Source organism: Pyxicephalus adspersus, chromosome 3 (genome assembly GCF_032062135.1).
Source record: "Pyxicephalus adspersus chromosome 3, UCB_Pads_2.0, whole genome shotgun sequence".
Classification (NCBI taxonomy): Eukaryota; Metazoa; Chordata; class Amphibia; order Anura; family Pyxicephalidae; genus Pyxicephalus; species Pyxicephalus adspersus.
Genome location: NC_092860.1, coordinates 157,309,809 through 157,333,676, shown reverse-complemented (window position 1 = coordinate 157,333,676; position 23,868 = coordinate 157,309,809). Strand labels below are relative to the sequence as shown.

The 23,868-nt window shown below is 45.8% G+C and overlaps 3 protein-coding genes and 1 long non-coding RNA gene across 4 annotated transcripts; 3 read left to right on the top strand and 1 right to left on the bottom strand.

Moving 5' to 3' along the window:
- Positions 1-1,354: 1,354 nt before the first annotated feature.
- On the top strand, positions 1,355-4,210 carry LOC140327386 (uncharacterized). The gene is made up of 3 exons (XR_011920042.1): positions 1,355-1,643; positions 1,720-3,307; positions 4,002-4,210. It is a non-coding gene; the product is annotated as an uncharacterized lncRNA (long non-coding RNA).
- A 133-nt stretch (positions 4,211-4,343) lies between these two features.
- LOC140327618 (interleukin-12 subunit beta-like) lies at positions 4,344-9,052 on the top strand. Its single transcript, XM_072407003.1, has 6 exons — positions 4,344-4,489; positions 4,684-4,874; positions 5,412-5,548; positions 6,019-6,205; positions 8,673-8,705; positions 8,991-9,052. The coding sequence occupies exons 1-6, from the start codon at positions 4,344-4,346 to the stop codon at positions 9,050-9,052; spliced, it is 756 nt and encodes a 251-aa protein (XP_072263104.1).
- On the top strand, positions 8,671-17,831 carry LOC140327384 (matrix metalloproteinase-21-like). The gene is made up of 8 exons (XM_072406776.1): positions 8,671-8,705; positions 8,991-9,269; positions 10,069-10,777; positions 13,530-13,669; positions 14,795-14,936; positions 15,528-15,779; positions 16,054-16,226; positions 16,876-17,831. Exons 2-8 carry the CDS (start codon positions 9,120-9,122, stop codon positions 17,173-17,175), a joined length of 1,866 nt encoding a protein of 621 aa, XP_072262877.1. The 5' UTR covers positions 8,671-8,705; positions 8,991-9,119; the 3' UTR covers positions 17,176-17,831.
- Positions 17,832-20,849: 3,018 nt separating this feature from the next.
- TLX2 (T cell leukemia homeobox 2) lies at positions 20,850-23,713 on the bottom strand. The gene is made up of 3 exons (XM_072406777.1): positions 23,323-23,713; positions 21,617-21,854; positions 20,850-21,271 (listed from the first exon to the last, which is right to left on the bottom strand). The coding sequence occupies exons 1-3, from the start codon at positions 23,711-23,713 to the stop codon at positions 21,082-21,084; spliced, it is 819 nt and encodes a 272-aa protein (XP_072262878.1). The 3' UTR covers positions 20,850-21,081.
- Between the last annotated feature and the right edge of the window lie 155 nt (positions 23,714-23,868).

The following is a 23,868-nucleotide window of genomic DNA, read 5'->3' as shown; positions in this document are numbered from 1 at the left end:
ACTTGTTGTCACCTTTTTGTGCGTTGATTGTATAGAAATGGAAATTGTGGGCACTGGTATTTCTGATGCTGCTTTCCTTTGATTGGTGTGTAATTATTGTGTCATAAAAGTTTACGTGTTCTGTGACAAATGTTTTTATATTACAAGAGATTTATAGCCAGGAAATGAACGTTGGGTCCTGGCTTCCGACACAACTCGGAAAATGGATTTAGTGCAATAAATATGAAAAAATAAAAATCTTACACTGGCAATGTCACCGGCATGGAATGAACAATAAAGGTTCACTACAGACACCTGGATATCTGTGTCTATTACCTGGCTGGAAACACAACATTGTTCATGTGGGATGGGCGGAGTCACTGGTCATCCAGCCAATCACCAAACTAACACTCTGTCCTGTTGGGAGTGGGTTGAGGAGGAGGCCGGCTTCCGGAATAACAGCTGTCCTATCAGGAGGGAGATGGGAGCTCCCTACAAGGACTGGCCACCGGGGGCAGCTTTGTTTATTCTCACCTGTAGTGAATCTTTGCAGGTAGGTAAATCGCATGTTTCTCATTTTCCCATCCCTGATCTGCGGTGGGCAGGATTGGTTGTATGGTGAATGTAGGATGAATTTGGTCCATTGTGTTGTTGGCTATGTTCATCCGGTTAGTTGGCAGAGTGAAGCGCTGCCAGGGGATCAGTTCCACATCTTAGGTGCTTAACATTCACACGTTTCCCCTTGATGTACCCCCATCAATCGTCGTCTAATGGCTCCTCCCATTTTATCCTGAGACAACCCACTGGTGGGCAATAGAGTGAATGTCCCCTTACAGTGGTGGTCAGTGGAGTGAATGTCCCCTTACAGTGGTGGTCAGTGGAGTGAATGTCCCCTTACAGTGGTGGTCAGTGGAGTGAATGTCCCCTTACAGTGTTACCCCTCTGCCTGAACACTGCCTGCCTTTTGTTACCCCTCTGCCTGCCCTGTATTACCCCTCTGCCTGAACACTGTCTGCCCTGTGTTACCCCTCTGCCTGCCCTGTATTACCCCTCTGCCTGCCTTTTGTTACCCCTCTGTCTGATCACTGTCTCATTTCTGAGGTAACAGATTTCTTCATAAATTGGAGAGATTTTCACCCCCCGTAGGTTGTCACAGGCATGATGGACGGAGTTCCCGATATTTATCTGATCCGGCCTGTGGTCAGATGATGGCGACTTCTTTAACCACAAAAGCAGAAACTTCATTTCCCCTCTTTATCATCTCCGGCAAACTCACCAATTTAGGTGTCACATATCTCTCCCGGTGACACCCCCCAAACCGGGGACTCCCCCAATCCTGGGGGCACAGATATAAGACAGAACACACAAATGGATTGCTCTATGGAGGTAGTAATAGTTGAGCACTATCATGGTGGATTGGCTATTATGAAGTAGATAAGGTTCTGCACTTTTGTGGTGAATTCTCTACCTTGGAGGTAGGTTGGGTTGGGCTCTTTCATTGTGGATTGCTGTATGGAGGTAGGACTGGTCAATGTTATGGTGCACTGTCATGGTGGATTGCTGGCTATGGTGGTGGATAGGGTTGGGCACTGTCATGGTGGATTGGCTATCATTGAGGTAGGTAGGGCTTGTTACTATCGTGATGAGTTGCTGTATGGAGGTAGGTAGCACTGTCATGGTGGATATCATTGAGGTAGGTAGGGCTTGTTACTATCGTGATGAGTTGCTGTATGGAGGTAGGTAGCACTGTCATGGTGGATTGCTGGCTATGGTGGTGGATAGGGTTGGGCACTGTCATGGTTGATTGGCTAGTATAGAGGTGGGTAGTTGTTAGGGTTTCCACCAACAGGGACGGGGCAGACACCAGCCCAAGCAGCATACTCTATAACACATCAGGGGTACTTTTAGTGCATTTATTAGAAGTGAATGCATTCAAAACAACAGCAAACAAAAATAGTGTATCAACCCATAAGCATACAGTGACGATATCTATTTAGAAATATATAGACGAAGCAACAAGAGCAAGATAACAAACAGCAAGTGGCAAGAGCACCAGCATGGATTTAGGTGCAAGATTCCAGGTCCAATGCTAAGGCAAAGAACGGGCTTGTGAAAGCCGAATATTTAGGCCTGCTAATTGACAAACCAGGAGGTGAATCTGCAGTAAACCACCTGCTGGTTGTCTGTGGACGCACATCCAAGGCATGCCTAACCATAGTGCCACCAGCAGGCAACATAAAGAGCTCCAGGGTTCCTGACAGTAGGGTTGGGCACTGCCATGGCAGATTGGCTATCATGAAGGTAGGTAGGGTTGGGCACTTTTATGGCGTATTGAATATCATGGAGGTGGGTAGGGTTGGTCACTGTCATGGTGGATTTGCTGTCAAAGAGGTAGGTAGGGTTGAGCACTGTTATGGTGGATTGCTGTATGGAGGTAGTCAAGATTGGGCACTGTCATTCTGGATTGGCTATCATGGAGGTAGGTAGAGCTGGTCACTGTCATGGTTGATTGGCTATCATGGAGGTTGGTAGAGCTGGTCACTTTCATGGTGGATTGACTATCATGGAAGTAGGTAGGGTTGGGCATTGTCATGGTGGATTGGGTATCATTGAGGTGGGTAAATTTGGGCACTGTCATGGTGGATTACTGTATGGTGGTAGGTAGGACTGGTAACTGTCATGGTGCATTGGCAATAATAGAGGTAGGTAGAATTGGGCACTGTCAAAGTGGATTGCTTATGAAGGAGAGGGTAGGGCTGGTCACTGTCATAGTGGATTGGCTATCATGTAGGTAGGTCAGAGTGGGCACTGTCATGGTGGATTGGCCATCATTGAGGTAGGTAGGGTTGGGCACTTTCATAGTGGATTGCCTGTCATGGAGGTAGGTAGGGCTGGTCACTGTCACAGTGGATTGCTGTATGAAGGTAGGTGGGGTTGAGTTGGGTACTGTCATGGCAGACTGGCTATTATGGAGGTAGGTTAGGCACTGTCATGGTGGATTGGCTGTCATGGAGATGGGTAGGGCTGGTCACTGTCATGGTGGATTGCTGTATGGATGTAGGTCAGGTTGGGCACTGTCATGGTGGACTGGCTGTCCTGAAGGTGGGTAGGTTTGGGTACTATCATGGTGGATTGCTGTATGGTAGTGTGTAGAATTTATAATGTATGTCCCATAGGGGGCAGTATATCCTCAGTTCAGTGTGGTGTCATTAGGATTGAATGAGATTCTTTCTCTTTCAGATGTTTCTCCTGCAGATCCTTTGTGTTGCATTTTTCATATTGGGAATTCCAGGTCTTCTGACCTTTCCCCAGAAGTGGCCGGAGCACTGTAAGTTGTCCCTCGATTGGCCCCGTTCTTCATTCCTGAACATCTTTCTGTAGTAAGAGTTACATACAATGGGTACATAGTTAGGAAGAAGCAAGAGGGGCCACAATTCTCATCCAATAAATAATAAGCTCTCAGTGACATCACAGTGTGAATAATGAGTGGCCAAGGATCTTCAGTTTCTGGATGGACAGTTTATGTGGCCCGGCCTGGGTGTGGCGCCGCCTTTTATCTAATGGCTCCATCAAAATAGTTCTATCAGATCCACCTTGGTCTCTGTTATCTGCCTCATCCCTGTGGATCCTGCCATGTGGGTGCAGGAGGAATGATTTTGAGGCTGTCAAGTGGAGCGCTGACCTGTAAGTTTAGATGTAATGGACGGGCCACTCTAATCATGTGACCAGCGGTCAGTTTGTGATAGTCACTGCTCTGACTTCTTGATTGTAGTCTTTAGGCCTGAGCTATTGAAGTCTGTAAACGTAAAAAAGTGAGGAGGAAACGGAAGGATGGAAAGCAGTCAAGGTCATGAATACCAGGACCACATAATGGTCACATGTCAGATATTAAACCCTGACCATAATAAATACCTTCATACATTCCAGTGCCAACCTGTCTGGGTTCCGCGTGGGTGGGGCTTGGTTGTATATTTCCATACCATCCTCACTGTTGCATGACTGTGCATGTTCTACTTTCACAGATCTTGTCGGCTCCAGAGGCAGTAACGTAACCATTACGTGTCCATTGAATGCGGAAAATATCAGATGGCAAACTCCGCCCCCAAATGTCATTCAGTCCTGCCAGAAAACTCAACTTTTCACCAAGGTGAATGATAAAACTGCAGGAATTTACACGTGTTATGATGCTAAGCACCCGACCCAGCTCTCCGCCATATATGTCCTCCAAGGACGGGGTAAGTGATGATATAGAAGGGTGGGGTATTGATGACTGAGCTATAGATATCAGTACTGGGTGAAAGTCCAGTGAAACTTTCAGAGGAATCCTTCAGGTCATTTTACTTGATATTTGGACCTCAGGGTCTATGACCAGGCACTGTGGCTCCTCTTCCAGGTTCTCTGACTATGTTTTAAAAATCCTCCTCCGGGATTCATACAGCAGTCGTGAGCTCCGCTGTTCTACCAACCACCAATTTATTGGTCCGGTTCTGGTCCGAGCAAAGGCTTATAGGTGAGTTCTGGGCTGTAATTTGGCCTCCTCCACCACTGACCTGATCATTGGACAGTGATCAGCTGCCCGACTAATATGGAGCCAGGAGAAGGGATCCTTTAGGCAGTTGGTATGGAGGGTGGAGGGGCAGATTCTCAGTTTTGGGTGGAACGACCCTTTATCTTATAAACATTTCTGATTGGTTGTGTTTGTAGAAGGAATGCCTTGGAGAGCTCCCCCTGGAAGCAAACTCTACATAGAGAAGGTCGCCTCAACTTCATGGTCCCCATTTCCTCGGTTTTCTGCCCCTATGGGGAACATACAAACCCCTTCCATGTACTGGTGGAGGTCATGACGCAGAAGGAGTACTGGCGGGTGGAGGTTCCGCTCTCCATGACAGACGCCGGTAAGACATCTCATATTTCTCCTAAATGTTCTTGCTGAAATTGCCCCAAGTATGGTGCCATCTAGTGGTGGTCGTTACTGATATCTCCTCTCATTCATAGCTGTAGGTGGCCATAGCTATCCCTGCCCCCTCCCTGACCCAGATAATCTCATCTACCCTATCCACCAGCAGGGCGGTCTACATAAAGGAGCAATATCTTGCAGGGAGAGGGGTAAAATGGATTGGAGGAAGTCTTGGGTGGCCATAGTTAACATACCCCTCCCCCCATATAGTGACCATATGACTCTGCCCATAAAGTGAGTTTGTCCTGGGGGGAGAATAGGATGGATGGAGCCTCAAGCCGCCTTAGATGCCCCATTAGTCCAAGAATTACATTATCGACCCCCCAGCAAAGATTATCAGATAAAGTATTTCATACCATTCATGTATTCTTCATCCATGAGTGGACATTTTATTGCCCTCTTCCCCCCTCTGAAATAGGGAAGGAAACATTGATGATTTGCCCCCTTCTGACCCCTCTCCGTGTTATCTCCCCAGTGGTCCCAGGTGCTCCAGAGAACCTGAATGTTAAAGGGGACCAAATCACCTGGAGTTACCCCACGTCCTGGCCGCGACCGTCCTCCTTCTTCCCCCTTCTCTTCCAAATCAACATCAGGAAACGCAACAACATGAAGGTGAGTCCCACCCCTGGTATGGGGTCATAATTGCCATGGCCAGTAGAGGGAGCTATCGGACCAGATAAAGGTTCCACTGCAGGACATGTCTGCCATCCTTCTGTTGGGGGAGGTCTCAGCTCATGGTCCTCACAAAACAATTTCATCTCACAACCTCTTCTGAAAAGTCACATGATCACCCCTAAAATTAGCAATGGCCCCAAACCCTGACCAACAGGGGTAATAGACGCTCTCATGGTGGCAAATACACCTTAGGGTGAAATATGGGGCCAAATAACAGCGTGCTAGGCCACCAATACCCTCAGAATAATGGCCCCCGGGGTCTCTACCCGGACATGATTCCTGGTCACCTGACTATGGGTATTCATATCAGTGTGGCCCCATAACTACAGGATCCAGGTAAATCCTAATTTACCCATATTTACCCCTATTTACCCATCTAAACATTTTCTGTTGTTGCCTCCTTTTAGAACAATCAAACATTGGAGGAAACAACCTACAGCAAGAAGAACATTCGGGAATTCCAAGTCCGCTGCCGGGACCTCTACAGCTCATCGTCACCCTGGAGCTCCTGGAGCCAAACCCTCAACCCTCTACAACTCGGTAATGTGATGTTTGACGTAATGGCACTTGTGGGCCCAGACCGGGGCAAGTGGGGTAATTAGTGGCAGCACAAACTATCAAAATGTACAGGCAGAAAACATCTGCGGAAGTGACATTTGGGGGGTTCTGGGCACTGAAGTGACAACGCAGAACCACATTTAGAAGACAGACATGGGGTGTTGTCACCTGAGGACCTACGTGGCGGGATCAATACAAAAAAATAATTGTTGGAGAAGACAATAAATAAGAGATATTTGCGGCAGCATCCACCAAACACTGAAATATTTGTGCCAGGTGGAGCAATCCTTCCAATCTGAAGATTTTACCTCTCCGTCTTTCTGGCTCGGCTGGTGGGGAGACTGGGGAATTGTTTGTTACCTGAAATGACCCCGTGGGGGCAGCAGGGGGGGTGCCCTCCTTGGGGCAATAGGCCAGACCACTGATGTCAGCCATGATGGAGGAGGTTCTGAGTTGGGTCATTTCCAGGATGGGCCACATTCTCTGCATTTCACCTAACATGACCCAGAGGAGTTATTTATGGCCCGGAAGGGTGATCTGACAGTTCCTATTTCATGTACATGTCACGTCTGGAACGTTCTAGATCTGTGTACAATACCAGGGCCAGTGTGGATGGGCTTTGGGTTTGTGCCCATGGAACCAAATTTACCCCTCAGGGATCCTGCAGAGTTCAATGATGAATGGCAATGTGATCTGCATCTAACTTCCATCTGACCTGTAGCTGACCTCCTCCTGACCCGTAGCTGACCTCCTCCTGACCAATACACATTATTAAAGAAAAGATTTCCTCCCGACCCCCAATACAGACAAAAATGGTGAAATAATTCCCCCCATCCCCCAAATACAGATAATAATCAGGACAAAATTCCCTCCCAACCCCCAATACAGATAATAATGGGGAAATAATTGTTTTCCAACCCCCAATACAAATAATGTTCGGGTAATTATTTCTCTCCTAACCTCGAATACAGATAATAATGGGTAAACAATTCCCTCCCACCCCCCCAATATAGATAATTATGGAGAAATGATTCCTTCCCAACCACCAATACAGAAAATAATGGGGAAATATTCCCTCCTAACCCCCAATACAAATACTAATGGGGTAATAATTTCCTCCTGACCCCCAATAAAGAAAATAATGGGGAAATTATTTCTTCTTGTCCCCCCAATTCAGAACATAATGGGGAAATAATTCCTTCTCATCCCCCCAATTCAAAATATAATGGGGAAATTATTCCCTTCTGATCCGGAATAGAGATAATAATGGATACATTTTTCTCTTGCGACCACCCAATACAGATAACAAAGGAGAAAAAATTCCCTCTCGACCTCAATACAAATAATAAAGGGGAAATGATTCCCTCCAAACCCTCCAATACAGATGATAATGGGGAAATTATTCCCGTCGACCTCCCAATACAGATAATATTAGGTAAGCAATTTCCTCCTGACCCCCAATAACAGATGATAATGGGAAATATTTCCCTCCCTAATACAGATAATAATTGGTAAGTAATTTCCTCCTGAAACCCCAATACAGATAATAATTACCTTCTAACCTCCCATTACAGATAATAGGGAAATAATTTCTTCCCTATCCCCCAATACAGATACAGATACAATAAAGGGGAAATAAGATCCTCTTGACCCCCCAATGCAAGAAGTAATCTGGAAAAAATTCCCCACCACACCCCCCTATCCAGAAATTAATTAATGGGGAAATAATTCCCTCCCTGACCTCCCAATACAGATAATATTGGGTAAGTAATTTCCTCCCCACCCCACAAAACAGATGATAATAGGAGATAATTCCCTCCTCCTCCCCCAGTATAGACGATAATTGTGAAATAAATTCCCACCTTTCCTCCGAATGCAGATAATAATGTGGAAAATACTCCATCCAGACCCCAATACAGATAATAATGGGAAAATAATTCCCTCCCAACCCCCCAATACAGATAATAATGGGGAAATAATTCCCTCCTTACCCCCCAATACAAATAATAATGGGGAAATAATTCCACCCCTGACCCACCAATACAGATAATAATGGGGAAATAATTCCCAGAGACAGGTGAGAGACAGCTCAGTGAGAGCCATGAGACACCTCAAAGACAGGTAAGAAACTGCTCAGATAGAGGGGTTATGAGACACCTCGGAGACAGGTGAGAGACAGCTCAGTGAGGAGCGGTATGAGACACCATTGAGACAGGAGAGAGAATGCTGAGAGAGGGGGGCTATGAGACACCTCAGAGACAGGTAGAGACTGCTCAGAGAAAGGGGCTATGGGACACATCAGAAACAGGTAAGAGACAGTGGAGTGAGGGACACACCTCAGAGACAGGTGAGAGGCTGCTCGGTGAGAGACACTCTTTAAGTCAGGTAACAGACTGCTCACAGAGGAGGGCTATGAGACACCACACAGACAGGTAAGAGACAGCTCAGTGTACTATTCCCTCAGGAACAGGTAGAATAATGATGTTGTGTTTTTCTGTCCTAGATCTGCTACGAAGAGAACCTGAAACAAGAAAAGGTGAGGAGCTCATACACATTGCTAACACCTGATACCTCTATTTCCTGTCACCTGACCTCCCTGACCTCCGTGCATTGCATCCAATCAGCATTGCTCAGGGGCAGCCACGCTATACATACCGTTCTTTATCCAAGTGTTGAATACAGGAAATAAAGGTCTCTTAATAAATGCAAGTCATATTAATCCTCCTTGTCCACCTATTGGGGCCCCTCACATATGTATTGGTTGGGCCCTTGGTGTAATTTCAGGCTCACATTTAGTATGACACTTTTTTCTGTCTTCCAGCACCTAAAAACGAAGCTTGCAGAGAAGCAGAACGAGAGGAACTTTCAGCTGTGATTTACTAACATTTCAGAGAACAGAAACATTTACTAATAGGGAGCTGAAGCCCCGCCCCCGAGGAGCAGAAGATCCATGGAAGTAGCAAGGATTTTCCTGTTCCTCCTTGTCACAAAGTTGACACCAATCTCTTCAGAGAGGCTGTTCCATGCCCGGGATCGCTCTGATATCCAGACAAGGCCTAGAGATAGGGCTGACACCATCCTTACCAAAGAATATGCTCAGGTATTCATTGAAGCATGACTCCATTCTAAGACCTAAAAGAATGGTCCAACACGAACAGAAAGAATGGAGGTCACAGGGTGGGGGATGGAGGACAATGTGGGGTACATAGAGTAGTAATGGAGGACAATGTGGGGTACATAGAGGAGGACAATGTGGGGTACATAGAGGAGTAATGGAGGACAATGTGGGGTACATAGAGGGGAGGGGGGGAGCGGAGGCACAATGTGGTGATACATAGAGTAGTAATGGGGGACAATAAGGTGATAGATAGAGGAGTAATGTAGGTCAATGTGGGGGTACACAGAGGAGTAATGGAGGACAAAGCGATGATACATAAAGGAGTAATGGAGGACATTGTGGTCGAGAAAAATCTACGACAATGTGGTGGTACACAGAGGTTTATTGGAGGACAATTTGGTGGTAAATAAAGGAGTAATGGAGGACAATGTGGGGGTACATAGAGGAGTAATGGAGGACAATGTGGTGGTATATGGAGGAGTAATGGAGAACATTGTGGTGGTACATATAGAAGTGATGGAGGACAATGTGGGGTACAAGAAATATTTTATTCTCTATTTGCAGTATGTTTGAATGCATTTATGTGGGGGTTGATGTGATTTGTAGTCTGTTTGATATATGTATGATATATATGAAATTTGCAGTACGTTTGAATGCATTTATGGGGGGGGGGGTGATGTGACCTTAGTATATGATCAGAATATGTGGATTACAAGCAGAAACTGCTGGATTTATTCCTGACGCTGATATCATGAATCTTCCTTTAAATCTTTCTTTATAGAACTATCTCTTTAAATATGGCTGGATTGAACCCATCCGCTGGGATTCTTTGCCATTCCGTGGAGTTCCAGCAACATCTGAGGAGAATGTTGCCCCTCCAGATATATCCACCCTTCTCAGTGAAGGAGACTCACCACCATCTCCCCAGCCAGACATCCCTCAAGTTCCGGAACCAACACTAAACCCAAGATTTATTGGAGCACTGAAAAGATTTCAGGAAGCAAATGGGCTGAAAGTAACGGGGGAGCTGGACGATGCCACACGTGAGGCCATGAATGCTCCCCGGTGTGGGGTTCCGGACAGAAAGGTGACAGAAGTAGAGAAATTGGATGTCAATAGACTCAACGATGACTTCTCAAAAGATGAGACTGAAGGGTTCCATCCAACCAAAATACCATCCCCCATCATTACCAGTAGGACAAATTCCCCTCCACAGCCAGAAGATAACTTGGACCTACGACTGTCCCAACATGTCAGGAAAAAAAGAAGTCACCTCCTAAAGGCTGCCAAGAAAAAGGGGGCTTTCTCCAAGCCAACAATCAAATGGAGGCTTCTGGGTGAAGGTTACAGCGTATGGCTGACTATTGACCAACAACGTTCAATACTGATGCGAGCCTTCCGAATCTGGAGCGAGGTGGTTCCTCTAGACTTCGAGGAAGATCTGACCTCTCCAGCTCATCTTATAGACATCAAACTGGGGTTTGGGACCCGTGAGTAGTAATTATAATCATGTCTGACTTACCTCTTATTGGGGGTCACACCTCTATATCTCTAATGTCAGGAGGGGGGAAATGATCTGACTGGTCCTCATCAATAAATCCCTATAGAATGTAATCTGGTCAATGGCAGACATATGGAAAAAAAAGGCCTGTCTATGTCATAGTGCCCTGGGGACAAATCCAAGACAAATAATTCTGCCCTAGAGACAAATCCAAGAAAATATCAGTGCCCTGGAGACAAATCCTAGATAAATTAAAGTGTCCTAGGGACAAATCCCAGGTAAATCATAGTCCCTTGGGGGAAAACACCTGATAAATCATAATGCCCAGGGGACAAACTCTGCATAAATCACAGTGTCCTGGGGACAAATCCCACATAAACTAAAGAGCCCTAGGGACAAACCTCAGATAAATCATAGTGTGGTAGGGACGAATCCCAGACAAATCCTAGTGTCCTATGGACAAATCAAAGATAAATCCTAGTGGGGACAAATCCTAGGTAAATCAGAGTGGCCTGGAGACAAATACCGAATAACTCGTCACATAACTCATCATAGTTCTCTCGGGACAAACCCTCCATAAATCAAAGTGCCCTGGGGACAAACCTCAGATAGACCATATTGTCTTGGGAACGAATCCCAGATAAATCATATTGCCCTGGAGACAAATCCCGAATAAATCATTGTGTCCTAGGGACACATCCCAGATAAATCATAGTGCCCTGGAAAGAAATCCCAGAAAAATCATAGTTTCCTAGGGGCAAATCCCAGAAAAAAACATAGTGTCCTGGGTAAAAATTCAACATAAATTTTAGTGTCCAAGGGACATATCACAGATAATCATAGTGCCCTGGGGAAAAACACCAAAAAAATCATAGTGTCCTAGGTACAAATTACAGATAAATCATAGTGTCCTGGGGACTAATTCCGGATAAATCATAGTACCCTGGGGACCAATCTCAGATAAATTATAGTGTCCTAGGGACAAATCCCACATAAATCATAGTGCTCTGGAAAAAAATCCCAGAAAAATCATAATTTCCTAGGGGCAAATCCAAGAAAACAACATAGTGCCCTGGGTACAAATTCAATATAAATTATATTGTGTCCTAAGGACAATCCACAGATAAATCATAGTGCCCTGGGGGAAAACCCCTGATACATTATAGTGTCCTAGGTACAAATTCCAGATAAATCATAGTGCCCTGGAAACAAACCCCAGATACATTATAGTGTCTTATGGACAAATCCCAGATAAATCATATTGTCCTAGGGACAAATCCCAAATAAATCATAGTGCCCTGGAGACAAACTCTGGAAAAATCATAGTCCCCTAGTTAAAAATCCTGGATAAATCATAGTGCTCTGAAAACAAACTCCAGATAAATCATAGTGCCCTGGGGACAAATCCAAGAAAAAACATAGTACCCTGGAAACAGTACGCTGAGGACAAATCCCAATAAATCATAGTGCCCTCGGGATAAATCCCAGATAAATCATAGTGTGCTAGGGACAAATCCCAGAAAAATCTTAGGTCTATAGGGACAAACCCAAGATAAATCATAGAGCCCTGAAGACAAATCCTAGATAAATCATAGTGTCCTAGGCAAAATGCCAGATAAATTCAGTGTCCTGTGGACAAGAGCTGGATAAATCATAGTGTACTGGAGGCAAATCCGGGATAAATAATTGTATCCTATGGACAATATATAGGTAAATTGTCCACTGGAGACAAATCCCTAATAAATCATAGTGCCCTGGGGACAAATCCCAGACAATTCATAGTGCCCTGGGGACAAACTCCAGAAAAACTATAATGTCCTAGGGACAATATCCAGATAAATCAAAGTATCCTAGGGACAAATTCTGGATAAATCATTGTGCCTTTGAGATAAACTCCAAATTAATCATAGTTTCCTCGGGACAAATCCCTGAAAAATCATCAATCTTTGGAAACAAATCCCAGATAAATCATAGTTTCCTCTAGAGAATTTCCGGATAAATCATAGTGCCCTGGAGATAAATCCCGGATACATCGTAGTTTCCTAGCAACAAATCCCCGATAAAGCTTAGCTCCCTGGGAACAAACTCCGGATAAATCATAGTGCCCTGGGGACAAATCCTGTACAATTCTTAGTCCCCTGGGGACAACCCCCAGATAAATGATTTTGCCCTGGGGATAAATCCTAGCTAAATCTTAGTGTCCCAGGGACAAATCCCAGTTAATAGTATTCTGGGGTCAATCCCCGGGACAAGCGCCATTTATTGAGCTCATTAGTGTTGTCACCAATCAGCTGCCTCCCAGCTCTATTTTGAGTTCACAGAGCGGAGTTTCTGTATTCCTTTGCAGCAAATATTTATTACTAAAGATAAGAGAAATTTTCACTGCAAACAATCCAGAAACAGGAAATCGTCCGAATAATCTTGCTGGGGGGATTTATTACTCCAGCAGTAACCTTGTGATAGATTTGCTGTATTATCTCTCTGTATTGGCTTTTCTGGGTGATTGCTAAATACCCTCCATGGGGACACACCATAGATAGATTCACTCTGCCCCAGATAAAGTACAGGGGGTGTATTTATGTTTTCACTCAGCTTTTAGCCAGAATGTGTGATTCATGAGCGGATTCACACACTGGGTTCCATGATAGTTGTGGCTCCCCAAGCTGCACATTCCCTGGTGCTCACCCATCCTCTTGTCTCCCAATAATATTTGATTTTACATTTATGTTTTCATCTTCCAGGCCGCCATCTTGGATGCTCTCAGCTCTTTGATGGGATGGGCAGAGAGTTTGCTCACGCCTGGCAACTTGGTGACATCCACTTTGATGATGATGAACATTTTGTGCCTCCTAATAGCGAGCAGGGGATCAGCCTTCTGAAGGTGAGGGGAGCACAATGATCATATTATTGCTTGGTACATCGGTGGACAGAGCAGAGATCGGAGTATCTGTAGGAGAAATATGGGACATCAATGACTCTCACCAGCTGCCTCCACAACAAAGTATTACAACATGGAAATCCTATGATTAAAGGGTTTGTCCATGGGTGACCATTGGTTCATAGTGGGAGGGGTTTGACACTTTCTATAGCTTCTTTTTTACCTTGGGCCCTCCAGTTTAAATATATCATAGTTACATAGAATGTTAGGCTGAAAAAGTCCATCAAGTCCAACCACCAGGGAAATAATCATATCCCAGATATAAAACCCTATCAGACATAGTTGCTCCAGAGGAAGGCAAAAAATCCCCGGGTACAATTTGCTTCAACAGGGGAAAATTATTCCTTCCTGATCCCATGAGACAATCGGATGTCCCTGGATCAACAGTCACTGTGATTTTTACTTTAAATCCTTAATCCCCAGTTATATTCTGTGCTTCTAGAAATCATCCAGCTTTTTCTTATAGCAATCTATAGAAGTTGCTGAAACTACTTCCTGAGGGAGCCGATTCCACATTATCACAGACCTTACAGTGAAGAATCCCTTCCTTATCCCGAGCTTAAACTTCTTTTCCTCCAGACACAAAGAGCGCCCCCTTGTGCTTTGTAATGACATTACAGTGAATAATGGGGAAGAGAGTTCTCTATATGGACCATTTATATATTTATACAGAGTGATCATATCCCCCCTTATACGTCTCTTCTCAAGGGCGAATAGATTCAGTTCAGCTAATCTCTCCTCATAGCGGAGCTCCTCCATTCCTTTTATTAGTTTAGTTGTCCTTCTCTGCACTCTCTCCAATACCACAATGTCCTTTTTGTGAACTGGGGCCCAAACCTGGACGGCATATTCCAGATGTGGTGTGACCAATGCTTTGTACAGGATTATGTCTCCATCTCTGCAGTCTATTCCTCTTTTATTACAAGAAAGTACTTTACTAGCTTCAGGTATTGTGCGGTGAGGTTCCTGATAACTCCAGCTAGAGGGCCGGGTGTTCAGAGACAAATCTCCTGTGTGTTGTATGATTAGTGGATCTTTCGTGGTGATCAGTTCACGCATGTCATGCAGGTGGCGGTACATGAGATCGGCCACGTCCTGGGCCTTAGTCACATGAATGAGGTGAAGTCTGTTATGCAGCCAAACTACATTCCAGCCAATAGTAAGATGGAGTTGGACACAGTGGACCGTAGGGCCATTCAGAAGATATATGGTGAGTGTTGAGCCTGTGAGAATAAAATGTACAGATCCAACTAGATTACCTTCATTATAATCTACTGATTACCTAAATCTCTCCGGAATATCTTCACCATGCAGAATTATAGATCCCACCAGATAACCTTCACTCTACAAATCCATTCAGATCACTTTCACTATCATGTGCAGATGTGTAGATCCCACAGATCACCTTCAGTGATCTTTGAAGAATTATAGATCTCACCAGATTACCTTTACTCTACAAATCCCACCAGATCACCTTCACTGTCATCTGCAGAATTATTGATGACACTAGATCTTTTTACTCTACAAAATCCCACCAGATCACCTTCACCATAGTCTGAGGAGTTATAGATCCCACTAGATCACCTTCACTCTACAAATACTACTAGATCACCTATACTACCATTTGCAGATTAGTAGATCCTATCAGGTCACCTTCACCATAGTCTGAGGATTTATGGATTCCAGCAGATCACCTTTGGTTTTATTATTGTTATCACGTGTTGTGCCTGTATGTGTCACATGATATCGGTGTGCTTTGTTATTCAGTGGCATTTGTTGGTTTAGATTCTGTGGTTTCCAGGTCGTTGTTCTGGTCGGTTCAATACGGTGTTTGATTGGGTGCACCAGGATCGCAACGCTCCGGGAAGTTGGGTTTTCCAGACATATTTCTTTAGGAAAGGCTGGTATTGGATGTATGAAAATCGCAGCAACCGGACTCGGTACCGAGATCCCCGGAAACTGGCGAGTGGATGGAAAGGAATACCCTCTTCTGACATCGATGCTTTCATTCATATCTGGACACGGGACAAAGACCTCACCCTCTTCTTTAAAGGTGGGAGAATGTCTATTGGGATCACAGAGATTTTTAAGGATTTTTATTGGAGGAACTCCTCAAACAAAACCCCTTCAGTCCTCTCACTCGCCTTATACCAGAAAATTACCCCTTCATTTACCCCTTTATTTACCCCTTCATTTACAAGAGTTCCAATAACTCCATAACTTCCATCTTTCTGCCAGGCTGCTGTGTGAAGGGAAATCTTCCTCTCAGAACAAAAACAATATTGTACATTTGTTGGTTACATTTTCCTTTTACCCTCTTTCTCCAGGTACCCAATACTGGCGCTATGACAATGAGAATGACCGGGCCTACATACAGGACCCTGAGGGAATCACCTACCCCCGACTTATTTCTGAAGGCTTTCCCGGCATCACCGGTCCTATAGACACTGCATATTATGACCGCAGGGATAAAAATGTCTATTTCTTCCGAGGTAGAAATGTGAGTAAAACCCTAACCCCAACTCCCCAACCATAACCTTACAGCCCTAACCTTACAGTCTGACCCTAAAAACCCAATCATAATCCTACAGTCTGACCCCAACACCCCAACCATAACCCTACAGCCCTAACCCTACTGTCTGTCCCCAACACCCCAACCATGACCCTACGAGCCTGAACCCTACTGTCTGTATCTAACACTAAACCATAACCCTACAAGCCCGAACACTACAGTCTGATGCCAACAACCCAACCATAACCCTACAGTCAGACCCCAACCATAACCCTACAGTCAGACCCCAACCATAACCCTACAGCTCGAATCATAGCCATACAAACCCAACTATAATTCAAAAGCCTGAACTATAATTCTACAACCCTAACCATACAGCTTCAATCCTAACTTTATGAGCCTAATTACAACCCAACAGCCCTAACCCATAAACCCTAACCCTATAGCCCTAACCCTACAGTCTGATCATAATACCCCAACCATAACCCTAGTGCCCTAGCCATACAGCTTCAATCCTTACTCTATAAGCCTAATAATAACGTAACCTATCACCCTGCATCCTGTGATCAGGACTTATCCTGGACAACACCGATACCTGAAAGACAAACTCTGACCTTGTTCTCTGTCCCACCTACAGGTGACGGCTTTCAATGTAGCCAATCACAGGGTTGTCCCTGGCTACCCCAAGGCCATCATTGATGTCTTCCCTCCATGGATGTCTGGGGATCACCCCCTGAGTGACCTGGACGCCGTGTACTTCTCCTTCACCTATCAGACCGTGTTCTTCATCAAGAACACATATGTGTGGCGGCTAGCCAAGAGCACAGAGAACCAGGACGTCCCCCATAATGCATTACTCCCACGACTTCCAATCAATGATCAATGGTTTGATATCTGTGATGTTCATCCGTCAATGCTATCAATTCCAAGAAGATAAAACTCTGACTAATGGAAGCTAACACAAGATTCAGGGGCTCCCGGTTCCTGATACAAAGACACCAGTGACAACACTAAGGGTTATTTCTGTAGGTGGGGTCACCTGTTTTATAATTGAAGTCTTTCATCACCAGGACCAGTGCCAGGACTTTTCTACCCAGGACAGCCATGTTCCCTCTATGTCTCCCCCACCAATGCTCTTCCATACCTCTCTATTCTCTATTTTCCATTCCCCTCCCCCCATTAACACTTTATAATGTCTGATGGAGTTCAGCGGTTTAGGAACCCACCAGACCCCCAGTGCAACCTCTAGGGGTGGGCAGGAACCCTCAGGTGCCCTTTCTGCCGATCACATAACATTTAGCGTTCACACAGTGGGCCCCATCCTTGGACATTTGGTGCTCCTAGAGATGTTAGAGGGACCTGCAAATTGTTGGAGCCCTAGAAGTGCCATGGACCTACAAGACAACATATATCAGAAGAGCATCCCTAGTGGCCAGATTCTGAATGACCCCTTGACGTGAGCCCCTGCGTATTATTCCACGCATGTTGAGCTCTAGATATGGAATATGTGTGAGTACAACTTTCTTTTTTTAGGAAGAACTCCAACAGACAAAGCAATGTTTTACTGCTGCAATAAACGGATCATTCTGATTATATTTGTGTCTTCATCTTGTGTTTAGATATCAGACACTGAATGACCCCTTGACGTGAGCCCTGTGTATTGTGTTTGGAGTCTCTGTATATCAGAACAGCTTCCCTAGTGGCCAGATTCTGAATAATCCCTTGAGGTGAAGTCTCCAAATATCTGAAGAGCTTCCCTAGTGACCATATTCTGAATAATCCATTGAGGTGAGCCTCTGCGTATTGTGCATGGAGTCTCTGTATATATCAGAAGAGCACCCCTAGTGGCCACATTCTGAATGATCCCTTGACCTGAGCCCCTGTGTATTGTGTTTGGAGCCTCCATTTATCAGAAGAGCTTCCCTAGTGGCCAGATTCGGAATGACTCCTTGACATTAGCACCTGCATATTGGCCCTGATTTATGAAAGCTCTCCAGGCTGGGGATAATACATTTTCAGAAGTGAAGCTGGATGATCCACCAAACCTGGAATGGATCTGGTCCAGGATTCAAAACATTTGCTAGCAAATAGCAAATAATTTTGAAAAATCCAGTCCATGTTTTGTGGATCACCCAGCTTCACTTCTGAAAGTGTATTATCCCCAGCCTGGAGAGCTTTCATAAATCAGGGCCATTGTGTTTGGAGTCACCATATATCAGAAGACTGTAAGAGTGTCCCTAGTTGCCAGATCTTGAATGACCTCTTGACAAGACCCCCCGCGCATTGCGTTTGGAATCTCCATATATCAGAAGAACGCCCCTAGTGGCCGTGTTTTTAATGACCCCTTGATGTGAGCCTCTTCATATTGTGTTAGGAGTCTCCATACATCAGAAGAGCGCCCCCAGTGGCCAGATTCTGAAAGTGCCCTTCATCTGAGCCCCTGCATTTTGTGTTTGGAGTCTCTGTATATCAGAACAGCGCCCCTAGTAGCCATATTTTTAATGACCCCTTGACATAAGTGCAGATATTACAAGAAGAGGAGGGATTGGCCCCCAGTATTCCAGGACCTGCTGATTGGCCAGAAGTTACAGGTACCCCTTCAGCATCCATAATTCCTAAAATATACTTCATAGGTGGACTTACCCTTTAGTTATATTGCATTGGAATTGGGGGCAGAAGATTTCGGCGTGATGCCCATCATTCATTCAAGACTGGCCACCCTGAGTTCTCACTGCACTCCCAATCACAGTGGTGCCATCCTTCTAACAGAGCGTGGTAGACAAATGGCACCACCCATTGGGGGGGAGGGGGATGGGCACTAATAATGTTTGCTCATAACAATTCCACAGGAATCCTATTTACCCAAAACACGTCCGGAGATGCCAGATGAACATATGACCGCCATCTGCTGAATGCAAAGTTACCCAACAAACAGAAGAAGAGGCAATAAATCTGGGTATTGTCCAGGTGGGGCCTATAAAGGGTACACAAATAGCCCCAACTTCCCAACGGGGGGCACCCTGGGGTAAAACAGCTTCACTGCACCCATCTGGGCAGTGATTTCAGAGCTCCTGACACATTTCTCAACATTTATGGTGCTGGGTTATGGGGTGCCCATCAGACCTTAGGATATACCCATGGGGTGATTGGTGGGTGCAAGGTGTTTATGGGGGGTTCCCCTGGGATATAAAGAGACAGAATTCATACTACTCGAAAAGGTATAGTGAGGCCAGAGGTGATCACTAACAGAGATTGGCACCTCACACACATATGATGGGCACCTCACACACATGACGGGCACCTCACACACATATGATGGGCACCTCACACACATGATGGGCACCTCACACATATGATATGATGGGCACCTCACACACATGATGGGCACCTCACACATTTAGAGATGGGTACATTACAGAAGTCATGGCAGTGCCACATATAAATGCAAAAAACAAAATCTGAAGAGCTGAAACTATTAAATTCTATTTATTGGCCAGCTGGAATATGGGGACCCTCTGTATTACCCTCAGTGATGTGACCACCCCCCTCTGGTAAGATTATGGTACTGCTGCCCAATGTACAGATTATTTGTATGAAGAAGAGGATTGCTCTGATTATGTGAAGATGAAGGGAAGCAGTGATCCAGAAAGCAAAGGGCATGGAAAGGTATTAATGTGGGCAGGTGGGGGAGGGGCGCTCAGGTAGGGGCACACTCAGCCAGGTCTGGTCTCAGGTAGGAGTAAAGGTGGGTAGAGGTACAGGTAGGTGGGGGCACACTCAGCCCGGTCTGGTCTCAGGTAGGGCTACAGATGGGTAGGGATACAGGTAGGTAGAAGAACAGGTAGGTAGGAGTACAGGTAAGTAGGTATTGGCTTAGGAAAGTGTGCTAGGTGTAGGTTTGGGTGGAAATTGTTTGCAGTGTCACCCAGGAAGTAGGGACTACATTCCCCTATGGGACCACTATAAAAGCTTTACAAATGTTCTATCCCTTCCTGTTCATTTTTCACCTAAAACTAAAATTGATTTAAAGGTTTATTTGTACAACAAAGATTTTATATAAAGTCCGAAAATAAGAATAAAAAAGAAAGATTCCTGGAGGGCCCTGATGACAATCACTGCCCTGCACCCCCCAAAGCCCTCCCCCCACTTTTATCCATTGTGCTCAGTCCTTGTTTTAAGTCCACCCTCATCCTGGGGGGGGGGGGTAATAACACTGCAGTGACACAAAGGTCTCTATCGGGGTTACCCACTTACAGCTTCTGGGGCCTCATCCTCCTCCATGATGTTATAAAGTCAGAATGTCCTTCACCTAGGACCTTCTTTAGTGATGTCATACACTGATGGTCCAATAATGTCCTTCAGGTAGGACCTCCCCTGATGATGTCATACACTGGTGGTCCAATAATGTCCTTCAGGTAGGACCTCCCCTGATGAGTTCATACACTGATAGTCCAATTATGTCCTTCACGTAGGACCTCCCCTGATGATGTCATACACTGACGGTCCAATAATGTCCTTCACGTAGGACCTCCCCTGATGATGTCATACACTGGTAGGACCTCCCCTGATGATGTCATACACTGACGGTCCAATAATGTCCTTCACGTAGGACCTCCCCTGATGATGTCATACACTGGTGGTCCAATAATGTCCTTCACGTAGGACCTCCCCTGATGAGTTCATACACTGATGGTCCAATTATGTCCTTCACGTAGGACCTCCCCTGATGATGTCATACACTGACGGTCCAATAATGTCCTACACGTAGGACCTTCCCACCTAAGATCACTCTGATGATGTCATACACTGGTGGTCTCCTCCACCTAGGACATCCCCAATAATGTCATACAGTGGGAGTCTCTTCGGCCCAAGGTTGAAGGTTCTGTAAGGCGCAGAGTGAGGAGTTATGAGCACACAGGGGGTCTCGGGGGAGAGACTGCTGTAGACTTTTCTGGAAGGCTTCTTGCTGAAGCTGCATCATCATACGATTGGTCTGCTGGCGCTCAGCTTCACGCTCCTCTGCGGTCTGACGCCTGGAAGACACAAAAACAGCACAATGAAAAGGACAATAAAAATCTGGATATCAGGACCCCTCACGACTCTTTTACTATGAGCCAGTTTAATCTGGTGGTGATTAGGACTTGTTGTTGTGAACCCTTTAATTAATCTCAGTGGTCAGGGGCCACCTACTTATTAGTGGTCAATAGAAGAGAATATAACTGCTCACTAGCCAAGGGACCCCCTATTTACCACCAGAGACCCTGGGGTCCCACAAAGTCCTGATTGAGGAACCATGGTCTACAGACTTTTGTAGTTCTGTTGATGGCACCCCACCCCCATCCCACATGTCCCCATCCTATGGACTTTGCTTTGCTTACCTCCACTTGGTACGGCGGTTTTGGAACCAGGTCTTAACTTGAGAGTCGCTCATACGCAGAGATTTGGCAAGTGAGGCCCTCTCAGCTGATGCCAGATATTTCTGCCGGTGGAATCTTTTTTCCAACTCACAGATTTGTAGCCGGCTGAATGAGGTCCGAGGTTTCTTTCTCTTAGGAGGTGTCCTGTTCTGGTATGGATGGCCAATCCGACGAGACACAGAAAATGGAGGAAGAGTAGCTGCAACCCAAAATAACCAGAACCGGATTTAGTAACTCTTAGTAGACGAGTACAAATAGTGCCCCCTCCCTTCCCCAAAGTACTCAGACATGGAGTATTGTCTCACTCAGTTCTGTGAACATGTTGTTTATACAGAAATCGGAGCAACAACCATTCTCATAGCTTTTGCTGTGATTTGTAGTTTTGCCACTAGGTGCTGCTGGTTTATTATTTTGTTAAATATGTTGCTGCAGATATAGCTAAGATGGCAGCAAATCTGCAGATAGAAAGCTTGGAAGTTTATGTGATGGTTACTGGCAGAGCTTTATTAATGTTCCCAGGGACTATTCTGAAAAATATTACTGCCAGTCCTGGAAATATAAAATGATGAGGGAGGGGCCATGGTGTAAAAGACAACCCCCCCCTCCCCTTCCCTGACAGACAGAGAGGGGGCACAGAAACATCATATCATGATATCAGATCATGATGAAAGGGGAGGAGTTACAGAAATTACCCAGAGGAGCAACCCCCACCAATTATCTGCACCTAATCATCTCAATCTGTACTGCACTGAGCTGATTGACCGATGAATGCAGAACGATGAAAGATGAATTTGTGGAACATCAGAGAACTACAGGAAGGGGAGTTAAAGACATTGCAGCTCTTAAACCTAGGGACCCCCATATGGGGGGGATGGCTCAGCACTCGGGGACCCCCATATGGGGGGGATGGCTCAGCACTCAGGGACCCCCATATGGGGGGGATGGCTCAGCACTCGGGGACCCCCATATGGGGGGGATGGCTCAGCACTCGGGGACCCCCATATGGGGGGGATGGCTCAGCACTCGGGGACCCCCATATGGGGGGGATGGCTCAAAAAAAGGAACCCCCATATGGGGGGATGGCTCAGCACTCGGGGACCCCCATATGGGGGGGGATGGCTCAGCACTCGGGGACCCCCATATGAGGGGCATGGTTTAGCAATTGGGGACCCCCATATGAGGGGCGCAGCTCAGCACTCGGTGCTCCTCCATATGAGCACCCTGAGATATGTTAGAGGTGAAACCTGGATAAATATATGGGGGAAAACTGTGAAAGTGGCCCTAGTCATGCTAAGCAACCTGGAAAACCCGGGAATGTTTTGTCTACAATGATTCAGAGGCCAATCCTTATTATTGTCTGATATTGTCCTATGGACCAGTCCTTAGTGTGGTCCTGTGAGTCATTCCTGCACAAATCCTTCAAGTCCCCCCCCCCCATAGTGGCCATGAGGTTGCCCCAATTGGATGGGACAAAAACCCATCAGGGCGGCTGTACAAGGACCCCATTACATATCAGGAATGCATTCATTGTGTTCAATCATCCTTAACCAAAACCAACCATCACGGACCACGAAAATTGCCTACCAGTAAATCCCCCCAATCTCGGGGATTAGGTCCCCAAATCCCCATGAAAGTCCTTCTAGCCCCCTCCCCCGAGTCCTATTCACCTGTGATGTGGTTCTTGGCCATCCTTCTGCTGCTCTCCATCCAGGGGAAGGGAAGTCCCGATAGGCCACTCATCCCTCCAATACCGGCCAATGCTGAGGCCCCCTGGTTGGGTCCCACCTGTGGTAGAGGCCTGTGAGCTGGCACTCTTATGACACCTGCTGGCCGGACATTAACATTCATGCTAACGTCCATCCTCATGTTGAGACTATAGGAAGAGCTGCCTGGGCTGTACATGGCGCAGTAGGCACCGGATCCATGGTGCTCCTGTTCACCAGGTCGGGGCAATGAGTACCCCACAGTCTGTTCTGGGCTGTTCAGGATCTGGTCAATGCCAAAGCTGATTGGTTCATGGTGGCTGCTTGTGTCCTGAGCCATCTCCAGGTGATCCATCAGTCATGGGAATGGAGGCTAAAGAATTATTGGGCCTCCTCCAATATGAAGAGTTTGGGGTAGCAGGGGGTCAATGTGGAGCAACTGTTGTGGTAAAAGTTGTGGTGCAGTGTAGGGGGTATTAGTTGTGGTGCAGTGTAGGGGGTATTAGTTGT

Bases quoted from the DNA above. Each gene is read 5' to 3' on its own strand.
- TLX2 (XM_072406777.1), bottom strand. From the start codon at position 23,713: ATGGATCACCTGGAGATGGCTCAGGACACAAGCAGCCACCATGAACCA. The intron at 21,855-23,322 runs GTGAATAGGACT...TTTGGGTTGCAG, and splicing joins GGCCAAGAACCACATCACAG to CTACTCTTCCTCCATTTTCT. The intron at 21,272-21,616 runs GTAAGCAAAGCA...TGTGTCTTCCAG, and splicing joins AACCGCCGTACCAAGTGGAG to GCGTCAGACCGCAGAGGAGC.
- LOC140327618 (XM_072407003.1), top strand. From the start codon at position 4,344: ATGACCAGGCACTGTGGCTCCTCTTCCAGGTTCTCTGACTATGTTTTA. The intron at 6,206-8,672 runs GTAATTAGTGGC...TTTCTGTCCTAG, and splicing joins CCCAGACCGGGGCAAGTGGG to ATCTGCTACGAAGAGAACCT. The intron at 8,706-8,990 runs GTGAGGAGCTCA...TCTGTCTTCCAG, and splicing joins AGAACCTGAAACAAGAAAAG to CACCTAAAAACGAAGCTTGC.
- LOC140327384 (XM_072406776.1), top strand. From the start codon at position 9,120: ATGGAAGTAGCAAGGATTTTCCTGTTCCTCCTTGTCACAAAGTTGACA. The intron at 13,670-14,794 runs GTGAGGGGAGCA...CATGTCATGCAG, and splicing joins AGGGGATCAGCCTTCTGAAG to GTGGCGGTACATGAGATCGG. The intron at 14,937-15,527 runs GTGAGTGTTGAG...TGTGGTTTCCAG, and splicing joins GGCCATTCAGAAGATATATG to GTCGTTGTTCTGGTCGGTTC.